Source organism: Gallinula chloropus (genome assembly GCF_964237585.1).
Source record: "Gallinula chloropus genome assembly, chromosome: 5".
Taxonomy (NCBI): domain Eukaryota; kingdom Metazoa; phylum Chordata; class Aves; order Gruiformes; family Rallidae; genus Gallinula; species Gallinula chloropus.
The window spans coordinates 30,103,655-30,128,365 of record NC_140090.1 but is presented as its reverse complement, the minus strand read 5'-3'; the positions used below and the strand labels follow the sequence as shown (position 1 = coordinate 30,128,365).

Genomic DNA, 24,711 nt, shown 5'->3' with positions numbered 1-24,711 from the left:
AGAAGTAGAACAAGTATGTTCTGAAGCCAGAATAGGTGATTCAGTCATGTAGCCTGGCTATTTAAAGGCCATTTATCAGAAGACTTCTATGACGTTACTTGTATATCAAACCTACAATTTTTGTTTGAGCCTAAATAATGTTCCAAACACACCTGAAAGAAAATTATAAAAAGGAAAAAATGTTTCTTTCTAGAAGAGATAAATCTTCTTGTTTGAACAAGAAGTGTCAAAATTCTTTTAAGAACAAGGTTTAAGGAGTAAAGTTGTGCTATTAGGATTTTTAATACCTGGTTTTATGAAACTACTTTACTTTGACCTGTATCTAGCACTATCATTACAGTGTCTCACGTGAAATGTTCCATGATGCTTTTTGCTTTGTTCCATTTGGCTTTGTGTTGTACTATATTTGGTAAGGGAACAAGAATGAGATGATGTGTTTGCTTAAATAATGTACACTTTGTCCTGAAGCACTGAATCCTTTTTCCTCCTTCCCCGTTAATGTGCAGTATTTTTGACCAAACTCTGAAGAGCACAGTTTAACCATTGTTAAAAATGGGGCCAGTTGTCCAAAATGCAACTTTTCATGTTGCTTGATATTATATAATGGAGATATGTTAAAAGCTTTTCATTGGGGTAGGATTTAAAAAAACCCAAGTTTTGCTGCCAGAACTGTAATTTCTTTTTTCCTTTCTCTTCTAAAGGTAAGAGAGAAGCAGAAGTAGTAAGAAAATGCTGGGATCAGAACGAGGTGTCGTGGAAGAATGGCTGTCAGAATTCAAAGTGAGCTGAGAATATAAATTCTAGTTAGACTGATGCCCTTACACCACAGAACATTGATTTATCTATTTTTTTTAATATCCAGTAATTAACATTTTAAATATTGTTTGATCTTTCAACTTCTTACAATGCATGGAGCATGCAAAGGTCTATGTAAATGAGTCAGCTGGTATAATATATACGATGCATAGTTCTAATTGTACTTTATTGTTTATTATTGTAGAGCAGGACATTATTATAGCTTTTTTTTTTTAAAGCTGGGATGAGACTGAATCCTTTTGTAGGTATCTTTTAATAATTGGAAGCATTGTTTTATCAGGGTAACGTGCTTTTTTTTTCTTTTCCCCTTCCTACCCCATTAGGCATTACCTGAAACACAAATTTCCAGCTATGCAGCCACCTTGCACCGAAAAAAACCACTGGTACCAGCTCTTTATAAGGTCATTCAAGACCCAAATAATGAGGTAGGAGACTTAAAATATTGTTAACCTTTTTGTATCTTCTACCTCTGCAACTAAAACTAGGCTTCATTGAGAGGTGGATATGGAGAGAAAGTTTTGTTTCATTCCTCTTTCTACAGCAGTCTCACACAGGTATCATCCCTCCCTTTTACTCTTGCTTTTTGACAGTTGCTTTAATGCCTTTCTGGTAAGACTCAGCCTCATCTGCTCCCAAAAAATACAGTTTATGCTGTCTGCTAGATTTTACTTGCCAGAGCTGACTGTACACTTGACTTGGCATGAGGGCTTTTTTGGGTTTTTGGTTTGCTGTTGGTTTTGTTTGTTTTCCCCAGAAACAACCTTTTGGTCATAACAGAGGCAAAGTGGGCCTTACAGTGAAACTCAGTGAGACCAATGTGTTTCTCACCTGGTGGCTTATTACAGTCAAAAGATGGAATTAAATTCTTAAATCCTATTAAAAAGACCGGATTTACTATTGCTCATAGTAGTATTGTGTTTGTGTAATTTGGTTTACACAACTGTAAACAAGAGCAGAACCAGGGCTCCGAAATATACACACAAGGAAACTCAGCTTACCCTTGTATGTAATTCATTTTGCAAATGACATTAACCTAAGCTTTCTATTCCATTGGCTGTTGCTGTGAGCGTTTCTGGGAAAATGTGTAAAATATAACTTCTGAATAAATTATGCAATCATGCCATTCTCTGCTGTGTAAGCTACTTTATCTAAAATGCTTCAAAATATTTGATCTATCATCTGTAAGCTTATAAATTAAATGGCAAGTGTGCACAGCAAGGAAGTTCTTTATTTTCCTAAGCACAGCTCAGCTGCTTTTGGAAGCTGAATGCTTGATTGAGCTTAAAGGAGGTTGCATAATGCTTGTGCAATTAAAAATAAAAATGCTTCATTGCTGTCAAATTCATTTCAGTGTTACAAATAACTTTCATAGTGACCTTTTTCTTTGTACTGAAGCTACCATTATTCTCTTCAACCTGAAGCCACCGTTACTGCTGTTTTTCTAATACATGTATTTTTGTGTCTGTCTGTATTTCTAAAAATGTAAAGTCTTTCTTTTGCTTTGAGAATAAGCACTTGACTCTTTTTAAAATGATGCAAAGAACCAGATTTGCATAAAGAGTATCTTCTTAAGGGTGTGACACTAATCTTATGTTATTGCACACTGATGCTTGTCAAATACTACTCTTTGGAACTGCTGTGGCTGCTCAGGCTTGATTCTGATGCCAGGTATAAGATAAGCAATCCTAAGCTCAAAAGATAACTAAATTCAGGTTCTTCTTGTTAAGGCAGTATGTATTCCCTTGTTACACTTCTTCCAAACTTACTTGTGTGTGAGGAGTATAACCATAGTAAATTTATTACTTTGCATAACTATGTGTTAGTATTTAGGTCTAAGTGAGTTTTTCTTAGAATATGCTTTATAGGGCATTATTTGTTAGAAGGGTAACTCACTGCTCTTGAAGATAAAACTTAACATGGTAGACCATTATAGAAATGCTGGGTTCTTAAGCTTGATGGAAATTTTTTTTTGGTTCAACTTGGTCATAAAGTTGACCTGGTTTGAAAACTTTCTCAAAAGGGTGAACTGTTTAGGGCAACCATAATTTTTTTCTAGAATCATGTAATGTTTATCTCATTAAGACCCATGATTATTAAATACAGTTGCTACTGTTTACCTTTTAGGTGATTCCCTGACTTTTTTGATATGCAAAAGATAATGACAGGAACAGAAAGTTACATAGAGTGATCTTGCTCATAAACAGCTTATTTAACTGAACAATGTATTGATCTTTGCATAATATTTGAATTCGAAACTGAAGTGCTTTTGAAGTACTGTTTTTTAATATAGCATTATAATTTGTTGAGTTGGTTTATGGCTGGAGACATAAATGTTCTGTCGATTTTGGTAATGCAGTACTGAAATTTAAACATTGACTATTCACGTGGGGCTGTTTAATTTTACTTGGAAAACTCAGCCTTTGAACAAAGTGGGATCACCTTTGCAATGCTGCACACTTCCCAGGCCTAGTGCTCTTCAAAAAATAACTAATTTCACCCATTATGTTACAGTTAAACCTAAAATGAAGACATTATCTTCTACCATGATTTTCTTCAGAAAAGCAAGCATTTCCAATATTTGTCATGAACTTTAGAGCTAGCCATATTTTACTTAAAAGATATGGCTTTTAAGATTTGGCAGACTTGTAAGATAAGCCAAACTAGAGCTATTCATCAGCTTCCTTAAAATATGATTAGTCTGCGTCTTTGTGAGATGTAAAAATGGAGCCTGCAAATTATATCATTGTCACTTACTGTATATTTAAGTGAGTAAAAACTTTGTTTCTAATTGCTTGCTATGCTAATTGCTGTTTATGCTAATCGGAAAGCTCTTTTATGACAAGTTTTATCTTGTCAGAAAAAAAATCATATGGTTGTAAGTGACTTTACTCAGGATTTTTTGCCTGTCTGCAATATTACTCCTTTGACTATGGGATGAAAATATTTGGAATTTTAAAAGTGTGTGCTGGTTCATGCATACACCCACTACTGGTGACAAAAGTTCTGTCCAGTGTCTTCTCAATATTTTTATTCAGAGAATTAATTTGAAGAGGCTGGCTCTCTGAAAAGCCAGATAACTGCTATGTGCTTTCTTACAGTGTCAAGTCTTATGTTTACAGGTAGAATGCAGTCATGCTGTACTTCGATAGGAGAAACTTTGGTGCTTGTGCCTTTGAATATACTTGTGTTGTAGTGTCTTCAGCTTTTTCTTGTGGACTTAAAGCTCTGAACACACCAAAAGTGCTATAGTAGTTGCTACAACTTTCAGGTTTTCATCTAAGTAATTTGCAGTTGTTAAATCTTCAGTGCAATTAATATGAATTTCCATATTGGAAATGAGGAATATTAATATGCTTGCAGTACCAGTGATGAGATACTGCCCCTATCTTTCTAGGGAGCATGGTTTCACTTGAAAGACCAATTTTATAAAATTTGATTTTGAAAGCAAGTAGAACGAACTTGGTAACTGCTGTGGTTGAGCCTCATCTGACTCTTTAGCTAAAGTAAATTTTTCTTTTCCACTGTTTTTAGTGGGACTTAGATTAGATTGGCTAATTTCAACTAGGAAACAGATTTGGGCTGCTGTCATCTTTAATCTCATAGAAGTACTATTTAGAACAATGATGCTGTATATATCTGGTTTCTGATAATATTTGTTTAGCTTTTCTTAGACCTGTTATCTCCTTGCAGATGTGGTTGTAGCGTTTCCAGAGATGTCTTCTTTATGCTAGCTTCTTCCTCATACTTTGTTAGAAAAAACCCTACAAATTTATTTCATGATCTCTGTATTATTTATTAACCACTTTTTAAATGTGAACATTTGAGCTGTACCAGGCCTTTCATTCATTCAAATGTATCCTAGGCCTAGAATACATTTCTGTCTCTGAGGATTTGACCATTTACTGTAACAGATGGTTTTAATAATTAGCGTCACTTTTACATAAGAGTTTCTACTAAGAAAATGCTAATTAAGAAAGAATATGCATCTTTGGACACAAAGTGCTCTTATGTATGAAATACTGGAATAAATGTGCTAGATAAAATAATATATGCTCAATGCAATAGATAAAGCCCTAGCATTGTTTTAATAAAATGGTTGCAACAGCTTTACAGGCTTCTAATTTCATTTAGATTCCAAAACAAAAATTAAGTGCTGAGGTATTTTACATATATAGCTTGTAAAAATCTGTGTGCTCCAAGTAACTGCACTTCTCTCATTCCGTATCAACGTTGTCAGTGTCAGCTCTTCTTCCCTCCCTCTCTTGTGGAGTCTCTTCACTTCTGTTGTAAAAACAAGCTTTTAGCTTAGAGTAATGAGGCTGTCAATCAGAAGCCTTGTTACACAAGATATTTATACCAGAGCCTTGCATAAGAAGAGATTTCTCTGATAGGAAAGTTTTATTTATGAGGAGGTCATGTTATGGCTTATGTAATCAATGGCTTAAAAATGTTATACTGCTTTGACCAGAATCGTGTGTGTTAGAAATGAAAAACTGTGTTTGCCCTTTCTTGGTTGATGCTCTCTTAAGACAGCTGTCTCGATAGAAAATTCTGTCAATTTTGTTCTGTGCTTGTGATATACTAGAGTAAAATATCTAAGTCTAAATAAGTGTATGTGAAGCTGTACAGTCCGATTTATGTCACTGCGTGTTTATCAACATTCAGACTAATCACTTACAGAAATGTCAGGGACTTCAGTTTTGTAAGAGGATGGATGGTTCACAGAAGTAGACCTTTGTACAGCATAACAAAAGATTGTCAGTGAATTCTACAGGAAATTTTGGGTACTAAGATTTTGATGAATAGACAAATTATTAAAAGAATTCATCAAACCATGAACGATGTTGCTAATGCTCTGAAAGTCCTAAGCTGTGTATCCTGGGAGTGGAAAGTGCATACTGAAAGAGGAGTCACATATGTCTTATCTAATCTTCTGCTCTGCGCTGGGTATTGCTTATTTGTACCTTTTTGTCTAACCAGTACAGATGCTATTGTGTTGGACAAATGTGGGGGTTTTATTGCTCTAAAGTTATATGTATAATGTAATGTTTAATATTACTGTGTGTTTATATGAGAGTTGCATAAAGCATGTACAGGTAGAAAGAAGATTTTCGCCTGTTTTCTGGCTCTGTAGCTCTTCTATATGAATGCAGATGCTTAGATCACGTGGAATCCTCTGTCTCTTTGGATGTTGAATCCCATGAGTATTTTCCTTAAGTCAGATCATCCTGTGTCTTAAAATGCAATACTAGATACTGGTCAGACCTTACTAAATTTCCTACTGATTTTTTTTTTTTTACTTTGGTAATAAAAAACTTTATTAGTCATGTGAAAGGGGGAGACAGTTTGACATGGTGACATGCTGTTTTATGGTTTGTTTCCCCCCTTGCCCCATTAAGTAACAGTTCAGTGGATACATCTTAACTATTGGTTTGGCATTGTAGACTTAAAATGGCAGGGGTTTTCTTGTGTTCGTATTGCTTGATAAAGGCGTTTTTTGATTCTTGTACTGAAACCCAAAGAACAGCTCCAGATGTAAAAAGCAGTTTACATTGTAATGAACAAATGTGCACTTGCAGGGTTTGAGACTAAAAAGCCGTAGGTTAGAAATGTCTGTCAATAGTCTTGTCAGCAGCAGTCAATCTTTAACCTTTGTACTTTTATAAACCTTCCAACTGCACCAGTAAAGTTTTATGGTGCACATAGTTCGAGCCACGTGTCTTGCATGCCTTAAATTTACTTTATACACAGGTATTTAATCTCGTAGTGACAGCCCTAGAGAAGAATGTTCTTGAAGCACAAGATGTCTGTAGTAATGCCACATTTCCCAATGCTACATACCAGGTCTGCTCTTATAGATTTCCTTCAAAGGAATACAGATAACATTTTGGTTCTTTCACTTAGTTGCTGTCAAGGAATGCCGTTCTTACTGACTGTAGTGATTTATGATAGAGTGCCTATATTTGCTGTTTCGTTCTCCCTTATTAGAGAAGCCTAACAGTAACTAATTAGCCTTTTTCCGTTTCTACAGCTTCTGGAACCTGTTTGCCACCAGCTCTTTGAACTTTATCGTAGTTCTGAAGTTCGGCTCAAGAGGTTCACGCTGCAGTTTTTGCCAGAGCTGATCTGGGTATATCTGCGTCTTACTGCTAGCAGGGACAGGCAGAGTAATGGTTGCATTGAAGCACTGCTGCTGGGCATTTACAACTTGGTGAGTGAGATGAGTGTGAGTGGCTGAGGAAGGTTTTGCATCACTGACCATTAGGAATAAGTAAATGATTGGAACAACATGATTAAATATGCTTTCATGTAAGCATGATATAATTATAATCTGGAGAAAAGGATAATGTAATGTCAGTTTAGTAAGAATGTGTTTGCAAAAATTTTTTTTGTAGTAATTTTTTTAGGGACAAACACTAGAACTGGAAAGTGTCATTGCATGGGATTTCTTGTACTTTTATATACGTGTGTTTGTAAGGAAATTAAGCAGCCCTCCTCAATGTTGAAAAATACAACCATCTATGGAGATGATTGTGAGGCCAATATACTTGGTCAGTCCTCACTTCCCCCGCTTACTCTGAGTATGTCTTTTTAAGGTGAATTTGAAGCTGAAACCATTCTGCATGCCAGTACTCAGCTACATGCAAGTGTATGTTTGAGGCAGATAGTTGCCTTGAGTGCAACTCTGATTTTAAGAATAAGTAAAAGTAACTGTAGGTGATTAGGTTTGGCTGTTGGATGTAAAAGTAGGTTTTTACATCCTTACCTGGAAATGTTTACTTTTGTAATGTTAAGAGCCTGTTTGATAAGTCTAGCCACACTGCCAAGATAGGTATTCTCTAATGGAATTTCTGTGTTACGGACTTTAAAACCTATTATACTGAAACATCACCCTTCTCTCTACTGCCATAGTAAACCCATTGTGCTTTATGATGAGATGCAGAACAGTCAAACTGTATTTCTTAAACTGGATTTCTCAAACTGTATTTCTTAAAAAGAAAATCTATATTAAAAAAATCTTGTTGTGTGTCTGTTTATCTGGTCTAACAAGAAGGTTCACTTATTTTAGATTTATTCTGATAGAGAAAGACATGGGAAAATACTTGCTGATTTGTGGTACTCTTTGCTGGGTTGAAGTAGCATGTTTATCTGCTGTTCTCTCAAAGATCCTTTTGCTTTTCCTTTTGAAAGTCATTTTGGTAATTCATATTTTTTAAGGACAGTAACTTATTCATTCTCTCCAGATTCAGGAAGAAAGAGGCTTCAAAATGGGCAGTGGCTCACACTTTTTTCTTTTTATTAAGTTGTTGATATTTTTCTGCACATAGACTGAAAGCCTTAAAGCCTACTAGAAGGACTATGCTACCTTGGACTGAATTTTCACATACATAGGAATGACTAGAGCTCCCTGTTTGGAAATTTGCTGTACAGGGTGAAAAGGCCTGTATAGTCTTATGTAATTGCTCTTAGTATATTTGCCTTCAAAACTGCTGGGTTTGCTTACGTAGTAGCCTAGCAACTAAAAAATCTGACCAGCTTGAATGTCCTTTGAGAAAACATTCTGTGTGTTTCTTACTGATAGAATGCCTGAAGAAACTTTGCCAGCGCCCTTGATTTCACCTTTTCCTCTGTGGTGTATTTATTATATTATGAAGTACTGCCCATTGTCAGCAAATGACTCATCAGTCCTCATGTGTCTGTATCTTTTGGGCTTAAAGTTACTCCACTGTGCAGTTCTATTGTAAATAAATGTTACAGTGTAAAGGTGAGCTAGAAAAGCTTTGTTCTTTTTTGGTTTTGCTGAAGTCACACTTATCAAGGAGCCAATGCTGACTGATGCTGCAAAACAGTCTGTGATAGAGGCGTTTGCCATTTTTAACATGCATGTAATATTACTGATATGCTACAACAGCACAGAAGCATTGGGGTATTCAATAGTCTTATCAGATCAGAACATGTGACTTTTAGAAGGCATTTAACAAATAAAGTGTTGAAAATTATTTCAAGTTCTATCTCCTCACTTCTGTTTGGGTTTCGGTTTTGTTTCTTAATGCAGGAAATTGCTGACAAAGATGGAAACAACAAAGTTTTATCTTTCACCATCCCTTCATTATCTAAACCCTCAATATATCATGAGGTAAGAGAACTGTCGTGGTAAATTACAATTGGATCTAGTAGAGGATGGAAAACTAGATCCTTTTGATGCAGCAGGCCATTTTAGACACACCTTGCAGTAAGTTTTCGATGTTAGTAGTTTTCAATTAGTCTAAGCAAATTCAGTAGTATTTGTAGAAGAAAATGAATGTAAATGTTGAAAAATCATTGCTGACAGTGTCCATTTTGAATGGAGGGTAGTTTTGTTGTAGTTGCAGCTGTGGATTTTTGACTCGTGTTAGGAGAAGGAAGACTACTTTTAATACTAACTTTTCAATATAGTTTGAACTTGGAATCATGTTTTGCTTTCTCTACTGGTCTAACTGATCTGTGCAATTAGGACAAACTTACTATGAATGCATATGTAAGAATCGAAGTTAAAAATAGCTCTCATGCTCTATTCATTGTGCATGGAAGATGTTTATGATAATGAAATTAGGTAATGTTCTTAGATTTACTATATTCTAGCTTTAATCTTCATTTTTACAAGTGTGTCTTCTTTCTGGCTTGCATGGTTGAGATTTTTAATGCTTTCAGGAACCTTTTACTTATGACTTGATTTCTCCACCCACCCTCTTTCCTTCCTCCTTCCACCACCTACATTTAGCCCTCTACTATTGGATCCATGGCTTTAACTGAAGGAGCTCTATGTCAGCATGATCTCATCAGGGTAGTTTACAGTGATCTTCATCCTCAAAGAGAAACCTTCACAGCACAGAACCGGTAAGTTGATGTATTCTAGTATGTGGATGCTTTACTAGGCAGACGACAAATCCTTAAACATTGAGGCCAAATATATCATATGTGCAGTCCTTTTTTAACATTAAGTGCTTGGAAGTAAACATAGAGAACAGTCATGATAACATTGAGGTGTATGATTTTTGTTGTTTCTTCCAATTTTGTATGTCATTCTACTGGTTAATGTAGAAGAGAAACTTCTCCATCATTTCTGTGTCTGTCAGGAATAATTTTGAGTTTGTCTGTCACCTCAAATTTTCCTGGAAGTGTAACAAAATTCAGCTTTGTCTCTGAGGTTGTGGCTGCTTTTTCCACAGGAAAAGGAGAATGGAACTGAGTGAATGGCCAAAACTAGGAATGGGAGAAATTGCACTGCTATTCTAGTGATTGCCAGCTTTACCTGTGTCTAAAGCCAGCCCTGGGAAAACTAATAAAATAATTTTGAATGCATTTCAGACTTGTCCAGTTCTAGAACTTTGTCCAAATATTACATCATATGCTATGTCTCCCATAGTTACTGCTATGCTGATGAATTTCCAAAATAATAATTTCAAGTATCTCCTACTGAACTTTTAAAAGCCTGTTTCAAGTTACTGAATTAAAATGAAAGAGGATTTGGGGATTTGTGTGTTTACTTCTGATGCTTTTTCCTGTGGGTAATTTTTTGAGACTGAGTTGTAGAATTTGTGTCTTAAATGCTGATGAAATATTAAGAATTTAAACCATGCAAGGCTTTGTTCTTGTCTCTTTTCAGGTTTGAGGTGTTGAGCTTTCTTATGCTGTGTTACAATTCTGCTATTGTCTATATGCCTGCCTCTTCTTACCAATCACTTTGTAGAATGGGTTCCAGGTGAGACACTTGCCTTTGAAATAATCTTGTAGGGTGCATTTAGACTTCCAAATATTTATGCAGGAAAAAAAAAAAAAAGAATTAATTTACTGGTGTTTAGTAATTTAATTATTTAACTCCTAGTCAGTCTTGGACCTTCATTGGAAATTTGAAGCTGTGCTTGCATACAGCAAAAACACCTGGATTATCTTACTAGTGAATGAACTTTCATTCTAGTTACATATCCTGTTATTTTGGGGGGTATAGATACTCAGGCTGATTTGCATTTTTTGATTAACATATCTTTCAGATGTTTCTCAGTATAACCAGCTTAAAAACCCTGCAAGGAGTACCACCAGTTTCCTCTACTTCCAAATATTAATGCCTTACTTCTGGGGATGGCTTATATGAAGTGTACAATGTTCTGGGTTGTAGTGGTTTGTTTGGGTGTTTTAGTTGGTTTGGTTTTCATTTGTTTTGCTGGTTTTCTTTATATTTTCCCCTTTTTTTCCTCCACTGATAATAACATCCTGCTTTCTGGAGAATTTATTACTGTGATTTCTCAAACTCTTATACATGCCCTTTATATAACCTTCTGCTGGAATAGTCTTTGAAGCATCTGGTTGGCAAAGTTCCTTGCTTTTTGTTCTAGAAAATCTCAAGTGTATCTGATACACCCATATGTCTGTTTTTATCAGCATTTTTGTCTAAAACGATATAAATCCTTTCTCCAGCTACCACCAAACAGAGGAACCTCTTTAAAGGTTCTTTTGATTTTAGCTCATTTGTTTCAGCAGAATGCCACCATGAAAGCATTACATGCAATTCAGTTCTGTAGCAAAGAAGGATCAGGCTAGCTTCTGATATATATTCTGTAGTAACACACACATGCAGTCAAAAAAGGAAAGGGTTAATTCTTAGTATGCTTTTAGCATCTTCATTTGAGTTGTGGCTGCATGGAATTTGCCAAATAAGTGGGATTATCCTGCATCTGAAAATTAGATCCATTCTTTGATTGGAGAAGAGAGACGACAGCTTATAGGCTAGGGAATTTTTGAAAATTGTTTTTGAAACAGTGCAGCAGTTACTATGTATTAGAGGCCATGTGTTGCTTCCATGATGAAGATTCAGATATTAAAATAATGAATAAATTATTTTGGGTTTTATGGAGACTCAATGTTATGCAATATATGAGAAAGCAGGCCCTTTTTACAGTGTCTGAAGGTTTTTAGATGACAGCTGAGAGCAGTGCTCAAGGATGCAGTATCTGTGTTACCCAACTTTAGAGAAAAGGTGATCATGTGCTGTCATCATGCATTAGATGTGATACGGCATAGTTCTCTTCTATGCCACTGAAATCTTTACTTTAAAGAAAGCTGGGTTTGGTTACTGAATTTTGGATGGAGTCTCCTACTTGGTGGGTGGCAATAGAGAACATCTTGCCACCCTCATTATTTAGAAGCTGGTTATGATTTGAAGAAAACAGATGGAGTTAATGGCTATATGGGAATAACACTATTATCTGCAAGTCACATCTCAAGGGTCTGTTATAAAACTGCTTTGATGGTTCAGAGAGCAACATAAGAATGGTCTATGTTGTGTACTTTGTTAATTTTCTAAATTTATTATGTAAAATCTCTGATGCAAAGACATTTGCAGTCTTTGGGGTGAACGTTTTGTTACAATGGTGTGTTTTTTTCAGGCTGTGTGTGAGTGGATTTCCACGGCAGCATGAGAAACGCTGGAAAGAACACTGTGGTAGAGTGGTGTTAGACCCTGACTTCATGGTGCAGCTGCTCACAGGTGTCTATTATGCCATGTAAGTGTAAGGTATTTTTAGATAAAGAGAAATGTTTAGCTGTGCATGAATTAAAATAAAAGTGATAGTTGTTTTATGCATAACACAACTTTGTAACTGAGTGTGTTTCCTGTTAGTTGCTTACTCAGCCAACTGATAATTTGGAAATATCTTTGTCAGCATTGAATTAGGTGTTGAAGGGGCAACAGTAGATGCCAGAAACTTAGGCTTCTGGCTTCATCTTTTACCACACCAGGTATAACTTAATGAAATGCAGACCTCTTTAAAGTCAATAGCTTCTGAGGTAGCAATTTCTGATGGAAACTCAGTTCTGCTAGGTAATGTTAACCTTTACATTCTTGACCCCATTTTTTTTATTCTTTAGCGTGTCCTGATTATGGCAGCAACTTTGTCTTGCTCAGAGGTGACGGGAAACAGCTTTTTTTTCTTACACCGACAAGACTAATTAAAAATGCTTTGTCTGTACCTTTAAAAGAAAGGGGCTGAGGTGTACGTACAGTTGACCTTTTTACATAAGAGATATTTGAACTCATAAGACACTCTCTTTCATATCTTTACTTTTTAGATATAATGGTCAGTGGGATCTTGGCCAGGAGGTATTGGAGGACATAATTTACAGAGCACAGCTTGAACTCTACTCACAGCCTCTGCTGGTAAGAAACAGCCCACTGCAATGTACGGTCTTGGTTAAGTGGAGTATGCGTGTGTTTCTGAAGTGGACTGGCAGTGAAAGCATTTGTGGCCATTTACTGAGCTCCCAAATGCAAGGGGTTGTTAGCCGCTTGCATTTTCAACATAGATATTTATACCATGCTCAAGTTTTAAGCTAGGGTATTGGGATCTTTTTTTTAAGTTGGGGAGTCGTCAGGGCCTGGAACAGGCTGCCCAGGGATGTGGTTGAGTCAGCTTCCCTGGATATGTTCAAAAAAAATTACGGATATGGTTTAGCTTAGGATGGGAATGGTTGGACTTAATGATCTTCAAAGGTTTTTTCCAACCTTGTGATTCTGTGATCTCCTAGGTCTTGTTGGTGTGGAAAGCTAGGATTTTCTAATGTTTGACAACTAGATCAATATGTTTATGTTTGGTTGGTATAAGCTTGTAATGAGTGATTCAAAGCTTAACTATGTGGTTTTATGACAGGACATTCATTGCAGAAAAGGTGTTTTCTTTGCTTCTAGACCCTCAGCAGCTCCAAGAACATGCTGTGTGGTTTAATGATAGCCCAGTAAAAAGAGCAACAACAGGATAGAGCTAAGAGTGAAAAGGAGATTCGTCTCCAGAGTCAGTGTCAGATTTTTTTTAATTAAAGTCACACAGGTCTTAATCTTTACTTCTCTGGAGAAAAACCCAATTGAATGGACTTCTGCTTGTTTGGTTGTTTTTCAGTTTCCACTATACTTTCTGTTCTGATCATAAAAAGAAATTAAGTGGGAAAAGTGGTGAAACTGGGCTGGATGCAAGCAGATGTGATCAGGAAGGGTGAAGAAAGGAGGAATGGAGGGATTTTGTTTTTTTGTCAGATAGACTTGAAGATAAGGGGAAGTTAGAGTAAAGTAAAATAGACTTTTGTCAGCTTTTGCATCAGAATTGTGGCTAGAAGCCTTTAGTACTCCTCTGAACTAACAGCTGTAAATTTTCACTGCTTTTTACATAACTAAGAAAGGAGTGGATTGGGGAAAATCCTCTGATATGGCGATCTGAGATCCTTCTGCCATAAATTACATAAAATTATTCTCTTGATGAATTAATATTGGCTGTAAAAATTTATCTATGGGCTTTCTGATGCTGCTGCATTTTAAATGCTTGGTATCCATTGAATTATTATAATAGTTGGTCCCTTTTGGAAATGACTCATCAGTCCATCAGACTGAAAGTTTTAAATTAAATATTGAACTTGCTGAATTGGGGCACCCTATCAAACTAGTACATTTAAATGTGTGTGGGAGGATCTGGAATCTAATTCATTTGATGATACGACAATTTTTAGACTCATTGTTAATTTTTAATCAGTTTGTCCTTAGAGATTACTTCTAATTGTAAGAATCTTCTGGAACGTCTCTTGTTTTCTTTCCAAAGCTTCTGTTGCTTCTCCATCCCATTGTCAGGTGTCAGTGACATCATGACATCCCCCTTTCCCCATTTGTCAGGATTTTCATGCATATGCATGCAGGCATATCTGCGGGGCTTTCTTCTAAATACACTGATCATTGTTTTGCTTCCATCCTGTTTTGTGGCAATTTTTTAGAAGCAGCTTTAAGAAAATGCCATTCTTATAAAAAAATTACCTGTGTGTCCTGGCCTCATGCTATATATTCAAGCAATTTGACTTTTTCAAAGGCTGGAGTCCTTTCACCTTGTTGCATTCTCCAGGAGATGTGTACAATATTTTAGCATCATTGTAAAACTTTTGTATTTTAAGCTGAGAACTACTGGCACCCAATAAAACATTCAAGTTCAGCCTCTGCCTACAGTTTCCTAACAGGAGCCACAAGTGCTTTGAAGTTGGTTTAATATTCATGCAGACTGCAATGTTAGGATTATTTTTAGATCTCTGTACTCAAGCTATTTGTGTAATTATGGAAATAACATCAGTCATCATTACAATGAGAAACACTGTGGTCCCTGTGTTTGGGTATGTCTCTAGGAGAGATATTTTTGACAAAATAGTAGATCTATGTTCTTACTTAAATATGTTTGTATTGCCTGTGGACTTTAAAACCAACCAAACCTGAAATAGCAGCATTAGAAAGCTTTGGAGTATCTGTAATGTAGAAGCTGTGTTCTTCACTCTTATCCAGAGATTGCACTGGATAGCACGGGAAGTAACGCAAGACTTTCTTGGAAAAGAAAGCTATCTCTTAAGGAACACCAGGGTATTGGTTTTATAGTCATGGAAACTGGGAGTTTTATACAGAGGGAAGGTAATCACCAAGACTCAATATTACTACCAAACTAGCCTGGACGTGGGGAGTAGCTCAGCTCCAGTCAGTCAGTCTTTTCCTCTGAACATGAGAGTTCTGCCCTTGTTTCTGATGGAAATCCCTGTCTTCAGTGTAGAGACACACAGGCTTTCTTAGCCCAGTGCACAAGCATGGATCAGCAAGTCTCTTTTGCAACAGCACCTTGATCCAGTGTATTTTATTGATGTACTTACTGCTTTTGTTGGATGTGGTTTTTTTTTTTTAGAGCTCCTTTCTAGTAGGCAAGAGTGGATGTCTGGCCTGAAACCAGCACTCCTTTGTCATTGATAGCTGCAGAGTTTGCTTGCCAAGTCTGAATTCTGCTGTTTGTTTATTTTCCTGCCTTTGAGTGCTGGATTAGACACAGTGAGCAAGGGTTTTTTTTGCATCCTGAAGGATCACAGTTTTAGGGTTTTTTCTGTCAGAAGTGTTGTGACTCATCCAAACTGCTTGTTTAGATTATTTCAAAGTTTTACAGTTGTGTTGATTTTTATGTCCATGTGGTTGTTCTCAGTTCACAGAAGTACAATTTGTGCTGTAAGAAAGAGCCAGCTGTTAAAATGTTTGACAAGCAGAAGTGCTCTGTCATTTTTCTGGTCATGCTGCAGAAGCTTTTTGCTACGAATTTTTAGATTTTAATCCTCTATAGTGAGAAGGGTATCTAATCAAAAGAGACTGCAACCCTAATGGATAGAAGATGGGAAGGCAAACCATTCTAGAATGTTAAACTTGATCTGCTGTGGTTCAGTACAGCAGAAACTAATTTCTGAAGGCTTTAGTGTGATCAAGGATAGGCTTGATGAGGTTTGTACCATTTCAAGAGGATGGCATGGAAAAAGGCCTACGCGTGAATAGGAGAGCAATTCACAAACAAGTACTGAGGCTGAGAGAATTGGCTAGCAGAGGACAAGTGGAAGGCAGAATGATAAGGAACAGTTGTGTGATAGTGCCAATAATATTTTCGTTGTTTAGAAGTCAGGCAGGAAGGTAGTGGAAAAGATCTTTGATGGGGAGTTACAGGATCACAACACAGCAGGATATCAGGACCAGACATATGGCAGCTATTCCAGACTCCCAGAAAGTGAAAAGTCTTTGATTTAGTTAATATCCTGTGATCTTTGGCTTTGCTGTTTGAAACAGCTTGGTATCTTCTCAAGGTTGCTGGGTGGTTTGCCTGTTATAACTTGCAAGAAAGTCACTTTTGTTATATAACCAAATTGCCAAAACCCACCTTCAATTCATAGAGCTTTTATAGCATGCCATATGTATTGATACAGTCTTTTTATAAAATCTTATCTGAGATCTTCACAAGACAAGTAATAACAGAGTTCTGCTAAAAGGGTCTGTATCAGTGGCAAAGTAGATTTCTTGTTTTTTAGTTTTAATGAAAGACGACTTAGTTAGCTAAGCACACTTGGTATTTGTAGACTTTGGGACTTCAGGGAATTTGTTGGATGTCTCTTACATTTCCAAGGCCTCTGGCAACCTCAAAACATCCAGACAATATTGAGGAGGTTTAGGTGTGCTTTAATTCTGTTACTAGGTTGAAGGAAACATATGAAGATGTTGCTTACAGCATAAAACTAAGAAATGCTGATTGTAGTAATCTGCTAAACTCTATCAGCTAGCCACAAGTCTTTATACAATAAACAAAACATGGCTGTTCTTCAAATAGAACATGGTCTAAAAGGAGGTAAAATGTACATATGCATTGTTAGAGAAGTATTGCAGATACATATTCTAAAGCAGATCTCTCTCTCATTTGAATAGACAGAACAGTCAACTGTGTGGGTTTTTTTCTGTGTCTTAATAGGGTTTACATGCCTTTGCCGTGACCTAACATGGATTTAAGACATGCAGACCATGTGTATTTTAAATAAATGTGTTTCTCTTGACATATTGTGAACTCTGTTCTGTCAAGTTGCAAAATCCATTTTTTTTTTCTGTGATACAAGAGAAATTCCATTAGGAGGCAACATGAATTCACTTTTCATAATGTTTCTTGTAAACTACAGTGGAGAGAATAGCCCGCCCAAATTTTCCTGGGAACTGGTACTATATAGGATTTTATACAGATTAGCAAGTTACATTTTCCATAGTTGTTTTAAGTCTAGATGTCTCTGACCCTCTTATTTCATCTACTCTCTTCATTAGAAGAGGAGTAAAGAGCATGTAGGAAGTCAGAGGTCTGTGAAACATTCCTATCATAAAACATAAACGGTATTTTCTTTGTCACTTTGCAGTCTGTCTTGGATGGACACCTTCCTGTATAGGTACAGCTGGCAAATGTGGAACAAAATAGTTTACCTCAAAATAATTGAGAAAATTCAGTTACAGTTTTGGGAATAAATTTGTGATGAGCTTTTCAGTGTATCTATCAACTCTTATTCTTGTGGATGGGACCATACATCCAGATGGGATCTGGCATAATTAACACTTCTTGGTTGTTTCTCTTTTTGTTTATCCAGCCGGAGAGATCTAATATTGCCCTTAGTGCAATCAAGGACCGTAGTAATACGGCATTTTACTGTTATCTTAGGTTGCAAATGCCATGAAGAACTCATTGCCCTTTGATGCTCCTGATGCATCACAAGAAGGCCAGAAGGTACTGAAAGTAGAAGTTACCCCAACAGTGCCGAGGATTTCTCGGACTGCTATTACAACAGCTTCTATCCGTCGTCACCGCTGGAGGAGAGAAGGTGAGTTTTCTCTGCCAAGAGCAGTTACTGTAGTTTACTGTATTCATCACCATCACTGTATTCTGGCTTCTGAGTTTGAATGTTTGCAGAACAGTTGGTTGGGGTTTTTTGTTTGTGTGTGTTTGAAAAGTGATACTCCATAACAATGTATAGTATTTTACATCTTCAGAGCACTGCATGAACATGAACATTTGGGGTGTTTTGTTTTGTTTTTGATTTGGTGGTAACCTACAAAGTAGGTAAGAAAATGAAGAAGCTGGAAAATGTCGAGTAAGACTTCTTTTCTTCATGTAATATAGCAGAAAAATGTAAGTGTAGAGTGTGGCTTAGAATTTGAGTTTTCTTTAATTCACACTAAAACTCAACTGATTGCCATCATAAATAGCTCAGGGAATGAATAGTATTATCCAGATCTTAATAGGGTTTCAGCTACTGAAAGCAGTGGGAGAGGGAAAAGCTGAATATCACACTCCTATGATTGTATGCCCCAATTTAGAGAGGGGCCGTGTCATAAAATAGGTTAGAGCTAGTCCTTATTTTTCCTCATGTTGTATGGAAGTGTGCTTGACTGTATGAAGAAAAAAAATAAATGTAGTAATATTTACTTTGATATGATGACATCTTCAGAGTAGATGTAGCAAAAAAGTTGCTTTGAAATCACTTTGTCACACTTACAAAGCTTTGTTGCTGCATGTATAAACATTGATTTTTAAAAAGCTGCATAAATGGCTGAAGGTAAAAAGTAGAATAACCTAAAAATAAACTGAGGATAAAAGTCTGAAAACAAGGATTACATTTTTCCTGTTGTACTCTTCCCCTGTCGTCCCCCCCCTTTTATTTTTTTTTTTCCTTCCTGTATCATGTGCAAAAGGATTTGATGACCTCTGGTCTTCAGCTGAATCGAGAAGTCCAGGACAAGAAGTAGCTGTCTTCTGTTTTCATGACTCTGGGTCATGTCTGTCTTCGCTGTAGTTGCCATAATATTCATTTACTAGTCTCTGGTCTGCAGCATAGCCCACCTGTCCCTTTCTGTGGATGTTCTCTCAACTTTAACAAAACATGGGTAGTATTTTGTGTTCTGTTCCGTGTCCGCATAAATCAATTTTCCCTGCCTGGGTTGGAATGCCAAGAAAGGAATAGAAAAGCACTAAAATGTTATATGTTGAATCCCAGATGGCTTTGACTTCTCAAACGAGGCTGACTCAAGCATACCTGGCTCACCGATCCAACACGGCTCCACAGACCTAGGGATCAAACGTGAGCAAGAGGGGGAGGTGCTGATGCGCAGGACCCCTGAGCATGGCTTCCCGGAGCCCACCTTGGCAACAGCCACAACAGAGGGTAGGACAGAGATGAGGAGGCAGAAGTCAGTGAGGCAGTTGCTGGAGGAGGATCCTGGCTCCCTATCCCCAAGCAGAACTTCTTTCCATTCTAGTGTGTGTTTCCGCTATCCCAGGGTGTATTAGCTTCTCTTTGCAATACACGCATCCCCTATATACCTAACATCAGGTCAGGTACTACCTTTTGTTATCATGTGGGCTGGCCTGGGGCTTGCATCTGTGTGGTGAAAGACTGCTTGGCATGGCAAAAAAAAAAAAAAGGACAAAAAAAAAAAGACAGGGGTGTTATAGCCAAGAGCTTTGGGATTGCTTGGAAACTTTCTATTACTGAGCATGTTTAATCTAATAATCAGAAGGAAAAAATGCACCAGATGAACATGTGATTCTAGTCCTGAAAAGCAGGCAATATCAACTATAAATACATTTGGCTACAACTTACTTATGACAGTGTTCTGTTAGTCTGCAGGTTTTAAATTTCCAGGAGCAAAGTTTCATGTTCCTGTTAAAAGTCAAACCTGCTCAAGACAGATATGCAACTACTCATGTTTTTATTTGCTGATCATCCTTTAGGTGAAAATTCATATCTGTAAAATTAGTTTGCATGAACAAACCAGCTGCTCTAAAGAAAAGTATCAAAAAAGTGCTTGTGTTTTCAAGAAGAAATCAGGTTGTCATGTTTCTCAAAGCTTCAGAAATAATTATTGCTTACTTTCTCAGTCATACTGTCCATAAAAATGCTGTAGGACTTCGTATGTCTCGCTCTGCAGCCAACAATAACAGATAGGGTAGCTGGTAGAAATTTGTTTTGCCTAACTTCATCTATTAATTTTCTCATCCTTACTCCATAAAAGATGTGGGTTTGAGTACTGAATTTGAACTGTGATTTCTCCTCAGAGATGACACTTAATTTCTTCTCAATTTAGCTAAACATAGTTTTAAGTATTCTCCTATCTTAAGTCATCTTTTCTATCTGAATGTTCCTTTGGTACTTCCAGCTTCATATAAGTTGATCATAAATGAAATTTCTTTGGATATGAACTACACAGTTCTCAAACTTGTTCTTCTGGAAAATTCTGGAGAATTTGGAGACTTAACGAAGTGTTAAACAGTTGTTATCAAACAGTAATTAAGACATGTTTCTGTAGAAGATAGTTGCATACAAATGTTTAGTGTGGGATTATAGTCTACTTCTTGGTGCATAGTGAATTTGAGCATGCTCAGTAAATGAGTCGTCTTCTAAATTTACTTACTCAGTTGATCTTACTCCATTTTACTAAACTTTGCATGTGCATGACCTGAAGGATATGGAGAAGCTGCAGAGAACCTTCTGGGAGAGACAGGAAGTGGGAAAGAATTTGGTAAAGATTTGGCCTTCTAGTCTTAATTTGTTTTAAGACATCTGTATAATTTGGCATGTTCTTGAATAAGGCATAATTCCACATGCTTCTGTTGAAGTGGGTTGAGTACCCTGTACTTCTGTAACATCAGCAGTGTGTAATTACATGCTTGGGTGAACTGAATTCTCCTGGTTGACAGCATTTGGGAGAAGGCCAAGGAATGGAGGTTTTTTTGATTATCAGTATAGAATTGTGGGTGAGTATATTGTGGTCTATGATTTTGCTGATGCTGATTTCATAGGAAGTTTCAGCTAACAAATTCACTCACATCAATATAGTTTTGATATCAAATGATATAGTGAGAGACTGATTGTTTCAGATGACTTTTCAACCTTGAGGTACAAGAAGGATAAACATAATAAACGTAACTTTAACAAGCTGTATAAAACTCCTTCTCCAGATCAGTTTTCTGAGCCAGTAAGTAGAAAAAGGCAAGGATTTCAAGGACTTCGTAATGCCTTACAAGGTATTCTGCTTCCAGGTGCTAGCAGCGGTAGTTCTGTGCACTATTTTGGGTCAGTGGAGAATACTGTATCTACATCTACAGGATTATTTATGTACAGACATGAATAACAAATTCCTTGGGGACAGGCTTTTTATAAGGAACTGTGAAAGTCCTAAATACACACTATAGTGCAACTCATACCATTTCTGTCAGGTTGCACCAGCTCTCTTCTGGCCTTACAGGAGAAGAGTGCTTGAGAGGAGTGGGCTTTTAGAGTTTTGGGGGTCTTTTGGTCATGTTGGTCTCTTGAGTGGGAAGGGAGAAGAAAAATGGTTTTGATTGTTTCTGAGGGCAGTTTTAGAGGAAAAATAACATATATGGGGGAATCCATATATGGATCCAACTAGACAGAAATTCTCTTGCATGTTGTCTTCTCTATCTTCTTCATGTTTGAGCACTGCTGAGCTGCTTGGTCACCTGTATAGTTGCAGCATCCAAAAGCTTGCAACAACCCCTCTCAGTCTTATCTTTAAATTCTGTGGAAATAAAATGCCACTTTTTCAGTGTGACTCTTCTGCTTCAGCGTCCCTGAGTAGGAATGTCTGGTAGTATTTTGTTACTCAGCAATGTTTTAACATAAACTTTGAAGACAACAATGTTCATGTAATAATAAAAGGTTTAGCAGTATTGTCTGGAGATACCTTCCTGTAAGTTACACATCTTGTTTGAGTAAGAAGGGCTTGAGAGGGGACTTCAGCTGCTGCTATTGCTGCTTATAACCTAACACGCTTTCATCCAGCTTTGCATGATTATATAAAGAAATGTAAACGTTGGTTTAATGAAAATGTGCTCTTTCTTTCAGTATGTTCGAGTTATGCTGTATTTTTATTAGCATCTTTGATTATGTGTGGGAAGGTTGGGAGGGTGGGAATGGAGATGTGGATTGTGAATATAATAAATCACTGTCTAATGTAAGAAAATACACTTACGTTTCAATGAGAAGATGAAGGTCTAGTTTGACTAAACAAAGTGGGCAGGAGTTGGGGAAAGTAATATGTATTTTAAATAAGGTTACAGGAAGTTAAAGCGAGTAATGCACCCTTCATTTTAATAATAGCCCTTGAAACCTAAGAGGCTGACTTTTCTAAGGCTGAAGGCTTAACCAAGGAATAAAGACTGCAGTAGCATGAAATATATTAACATTCTGCTCCTGGGAGTCTGAGTCAAATAGAACTATATGAAACTACAGCATAATCTTGCACTCTTCTGAGAGAGGCCTGAGAAAGGCCTAATTTGGAGATGGCTAAACATCTTTTGTAAGCTCATACACAGTAGTGGTAAATGAAGTTTCCTGAAAAGAAGTAGTAAGCTTACAGGGAGGTTTTATTATTCTGGTTTAAAGCTTTCTGTTTGCTTTATGCTTCAGAAATGTGAAATTGGATCAGGCTACAGAAAGGTGGCAACAACTCTGAAAGCTTTGTGTCTGTTCTGCTTGCTGTAATGTAAAATGTTCTGTAGCGCTCTCAAACACTCAGCATGAAAGGAGGGGCTTCCACCCAGAATCTCTTAGATCGTTGCCACCAGTTTTCCCCATTCCACAAAAGAGATTTAAACATGTTTGCTCAGTGGCAAGCTGGGTTGAACAGACTGCCAGTAGAGCGGTATAGTGGCTTTACCTAGGATAGTCTATAGGCTTTGCAGATTTCTTGCAAGTAATCAGACTCTGTAGCTTTTATAAAAAAAAAGCAAAATTCTTATAGCCTGAGTCTTTTTTTGCTAACATTGTTAAACTTTGTGGCTTTTTCCCATTGAAATGGGATATATGGAGCAAAAACCTCAATCTCCATTTTCAGTTTTAAAATTTGAATGCTGTTCGGTTTTCTACTGAAACAGTAACTCTTCTTCAGGGTACTTGGAGCTTAGTAAAAGGACTGGAATAAGATTATTTAAGACAAAAAAAACCAACAGGTCTTTATGTGCAGCCTTAATCATATTATAGGCCTGAAAACAAGGTTTTTAAAAATAAGTTTGTCAAGCTTTTTTTTTTTCTTTGAGATTCCAGTCAAAAGCACAGTGCCTCTTCTACAGCAGGAGGTGTTTCAGAGGATAAATTTCTCTTAATACAAGTGGTTTTTTCGATGAAAATTGTAAATGCTGAGATAAAAGTAAATATGGTGGAACTACCTAGATAGGATTGCTGGAAATGCAGGGAGGGTTGAGCTCTGGAGAAGAGAGAACTAGGAATTAGGTTAATCTCCAACAGAAACTATAGTCACACTGTTTGAAGTGCCAGCTACACACAACAGAAGCCTTCTATGTCTGATGGACCATTGTGATTGCTGGCCTAGGAAGCAGCCTAATTCTGAAGCATACTGAGCACTCTCCAGAACTTACTGTGCCCGGAATATCTTGAATATGCTCAGATCTTGCCTCAAAGTAGGATAAAAATAGTCTGAAAGGTGCTTTTATGTTTTGCTTTTTTAAACCACATGTAGGAGTAGAATGGGGACTAGTATCTGCAGACAGAACCAAAATAAATTAACCAATTAAAGCCTAATTCTTTGTTTATAGTCAAAGTTTTGGGGATCTTTTGATAAGTGATGGTAGAGGAAAGGGAAATCAAGCTCAGTGAGTACTTTTTGTTAGATTCTGTTGTTCTGATAAATGTAACAGTAAGATTCTTGGCTGAGAATCAGAAATTTTTAAGCAGGTGGAAAACAGTTGAATTAGGAAATAAGGTTTGTTTTGACATTCTGTGCATATCCTTGTCTTCATGTAACTTGAATGCTTACTGTGTGTTCTGATTGTTTTGGGGTTTTTTTGGTTGTTTCTTTTTTCCTAATAGATACTGAAGGTGTTAATGGAAGAGAGGAATCTGTGAACCTTAATGATGCTGATGAAGGATTTTCATCAGGAGCTTCCCTCAGCAGCCAGCCAGTTGGGACCAAACCTCTATCATCTTTATCCCAGAAGGGCAGCTTAAGGAAAACAGCAAGTGGGCGTTCTGCTAAGGATAAAGAAACCTCTTCTGCAGCAAAATCCAATGAGAGCCCTCGAGATTCAGTAGCTCGGAAGCAGTACGTGCACCAATCCACTGACCTTGGTGCAGATATAATTGAGATGACACCTACCAAGAAACACCTTAGCCTGCCTGCCGGGCAGGTAGTGCCAAAAGCCAACAGTTTGAGCCTGATCAGGACCGCCAGTGCTTCCTCCAGTAAATCATTTGACTATGTGAATGGCAGTCAAGCAGGCTCCAGTGTTGGAGCTGGTACAGAGGGTGTTACCAATCTTGCAGCTGGCAACACCAATCGGTTTTCAACTATCAGCCTACAGGAGGACCGACTAGGCCAAGCTGGGGAAGGTAAAGATCTCCTTCCCCCGGGAGCACCCCTAACCAAGCAGTCTCGATCTCCAAGCTTCAATATGCAGCTGATATCCCAGGTGTAACTTTGACTCCCTTCCTTAGGACTCCCCTTTTCCCCTTAATCCCCAGGCAAGTTCATCCTTA

The 24,711-nt window shown here is 37.2% G+C and overlaps 1 protein-coding gene across 2 annotated transcripts; it reads left to right on the top strand.

Annotated features, from left to right (window-relative positions):
- Positions 1-729: 729 nt before the first annotated feature.
- HYCC2 (hyccin PI4KA lipid kinase complex subunit 2) lies at positions 730-24,711 on the top strand (the record flags this gene model as incomplete). 2 transcript variants are annotated; one of them, XM_084265262.1, is made up of 11 exons in its annotated part: positions 730-780; positions 1,140-1,241; positions 6,848-7,027; positions 8,873-8,953; positions 9,578-9,693; positions 10,463-10,558; positions 12,240-12,356; positions 12,922-13,009; positions 17,859-18,018; positions 19,192-19,359; positions 24,046-24,711. In XM_084265262.1, 11 exons carry the CDS (start codon positions 730-732, stop codon positions 24,648-24,650), a joined length of 1,764 nt encoding a protein of 587 aa, XP_084121388.1. In that variant the 3' UTR covers positions 24,651-24,711. The 2 variants fall into 2 exon arrangements, with proteins under 2 accessions (XP_084121388.1, XP_084121389.1); XM_084265263.1 differs by lacking the exon at positions 19,192-19,359.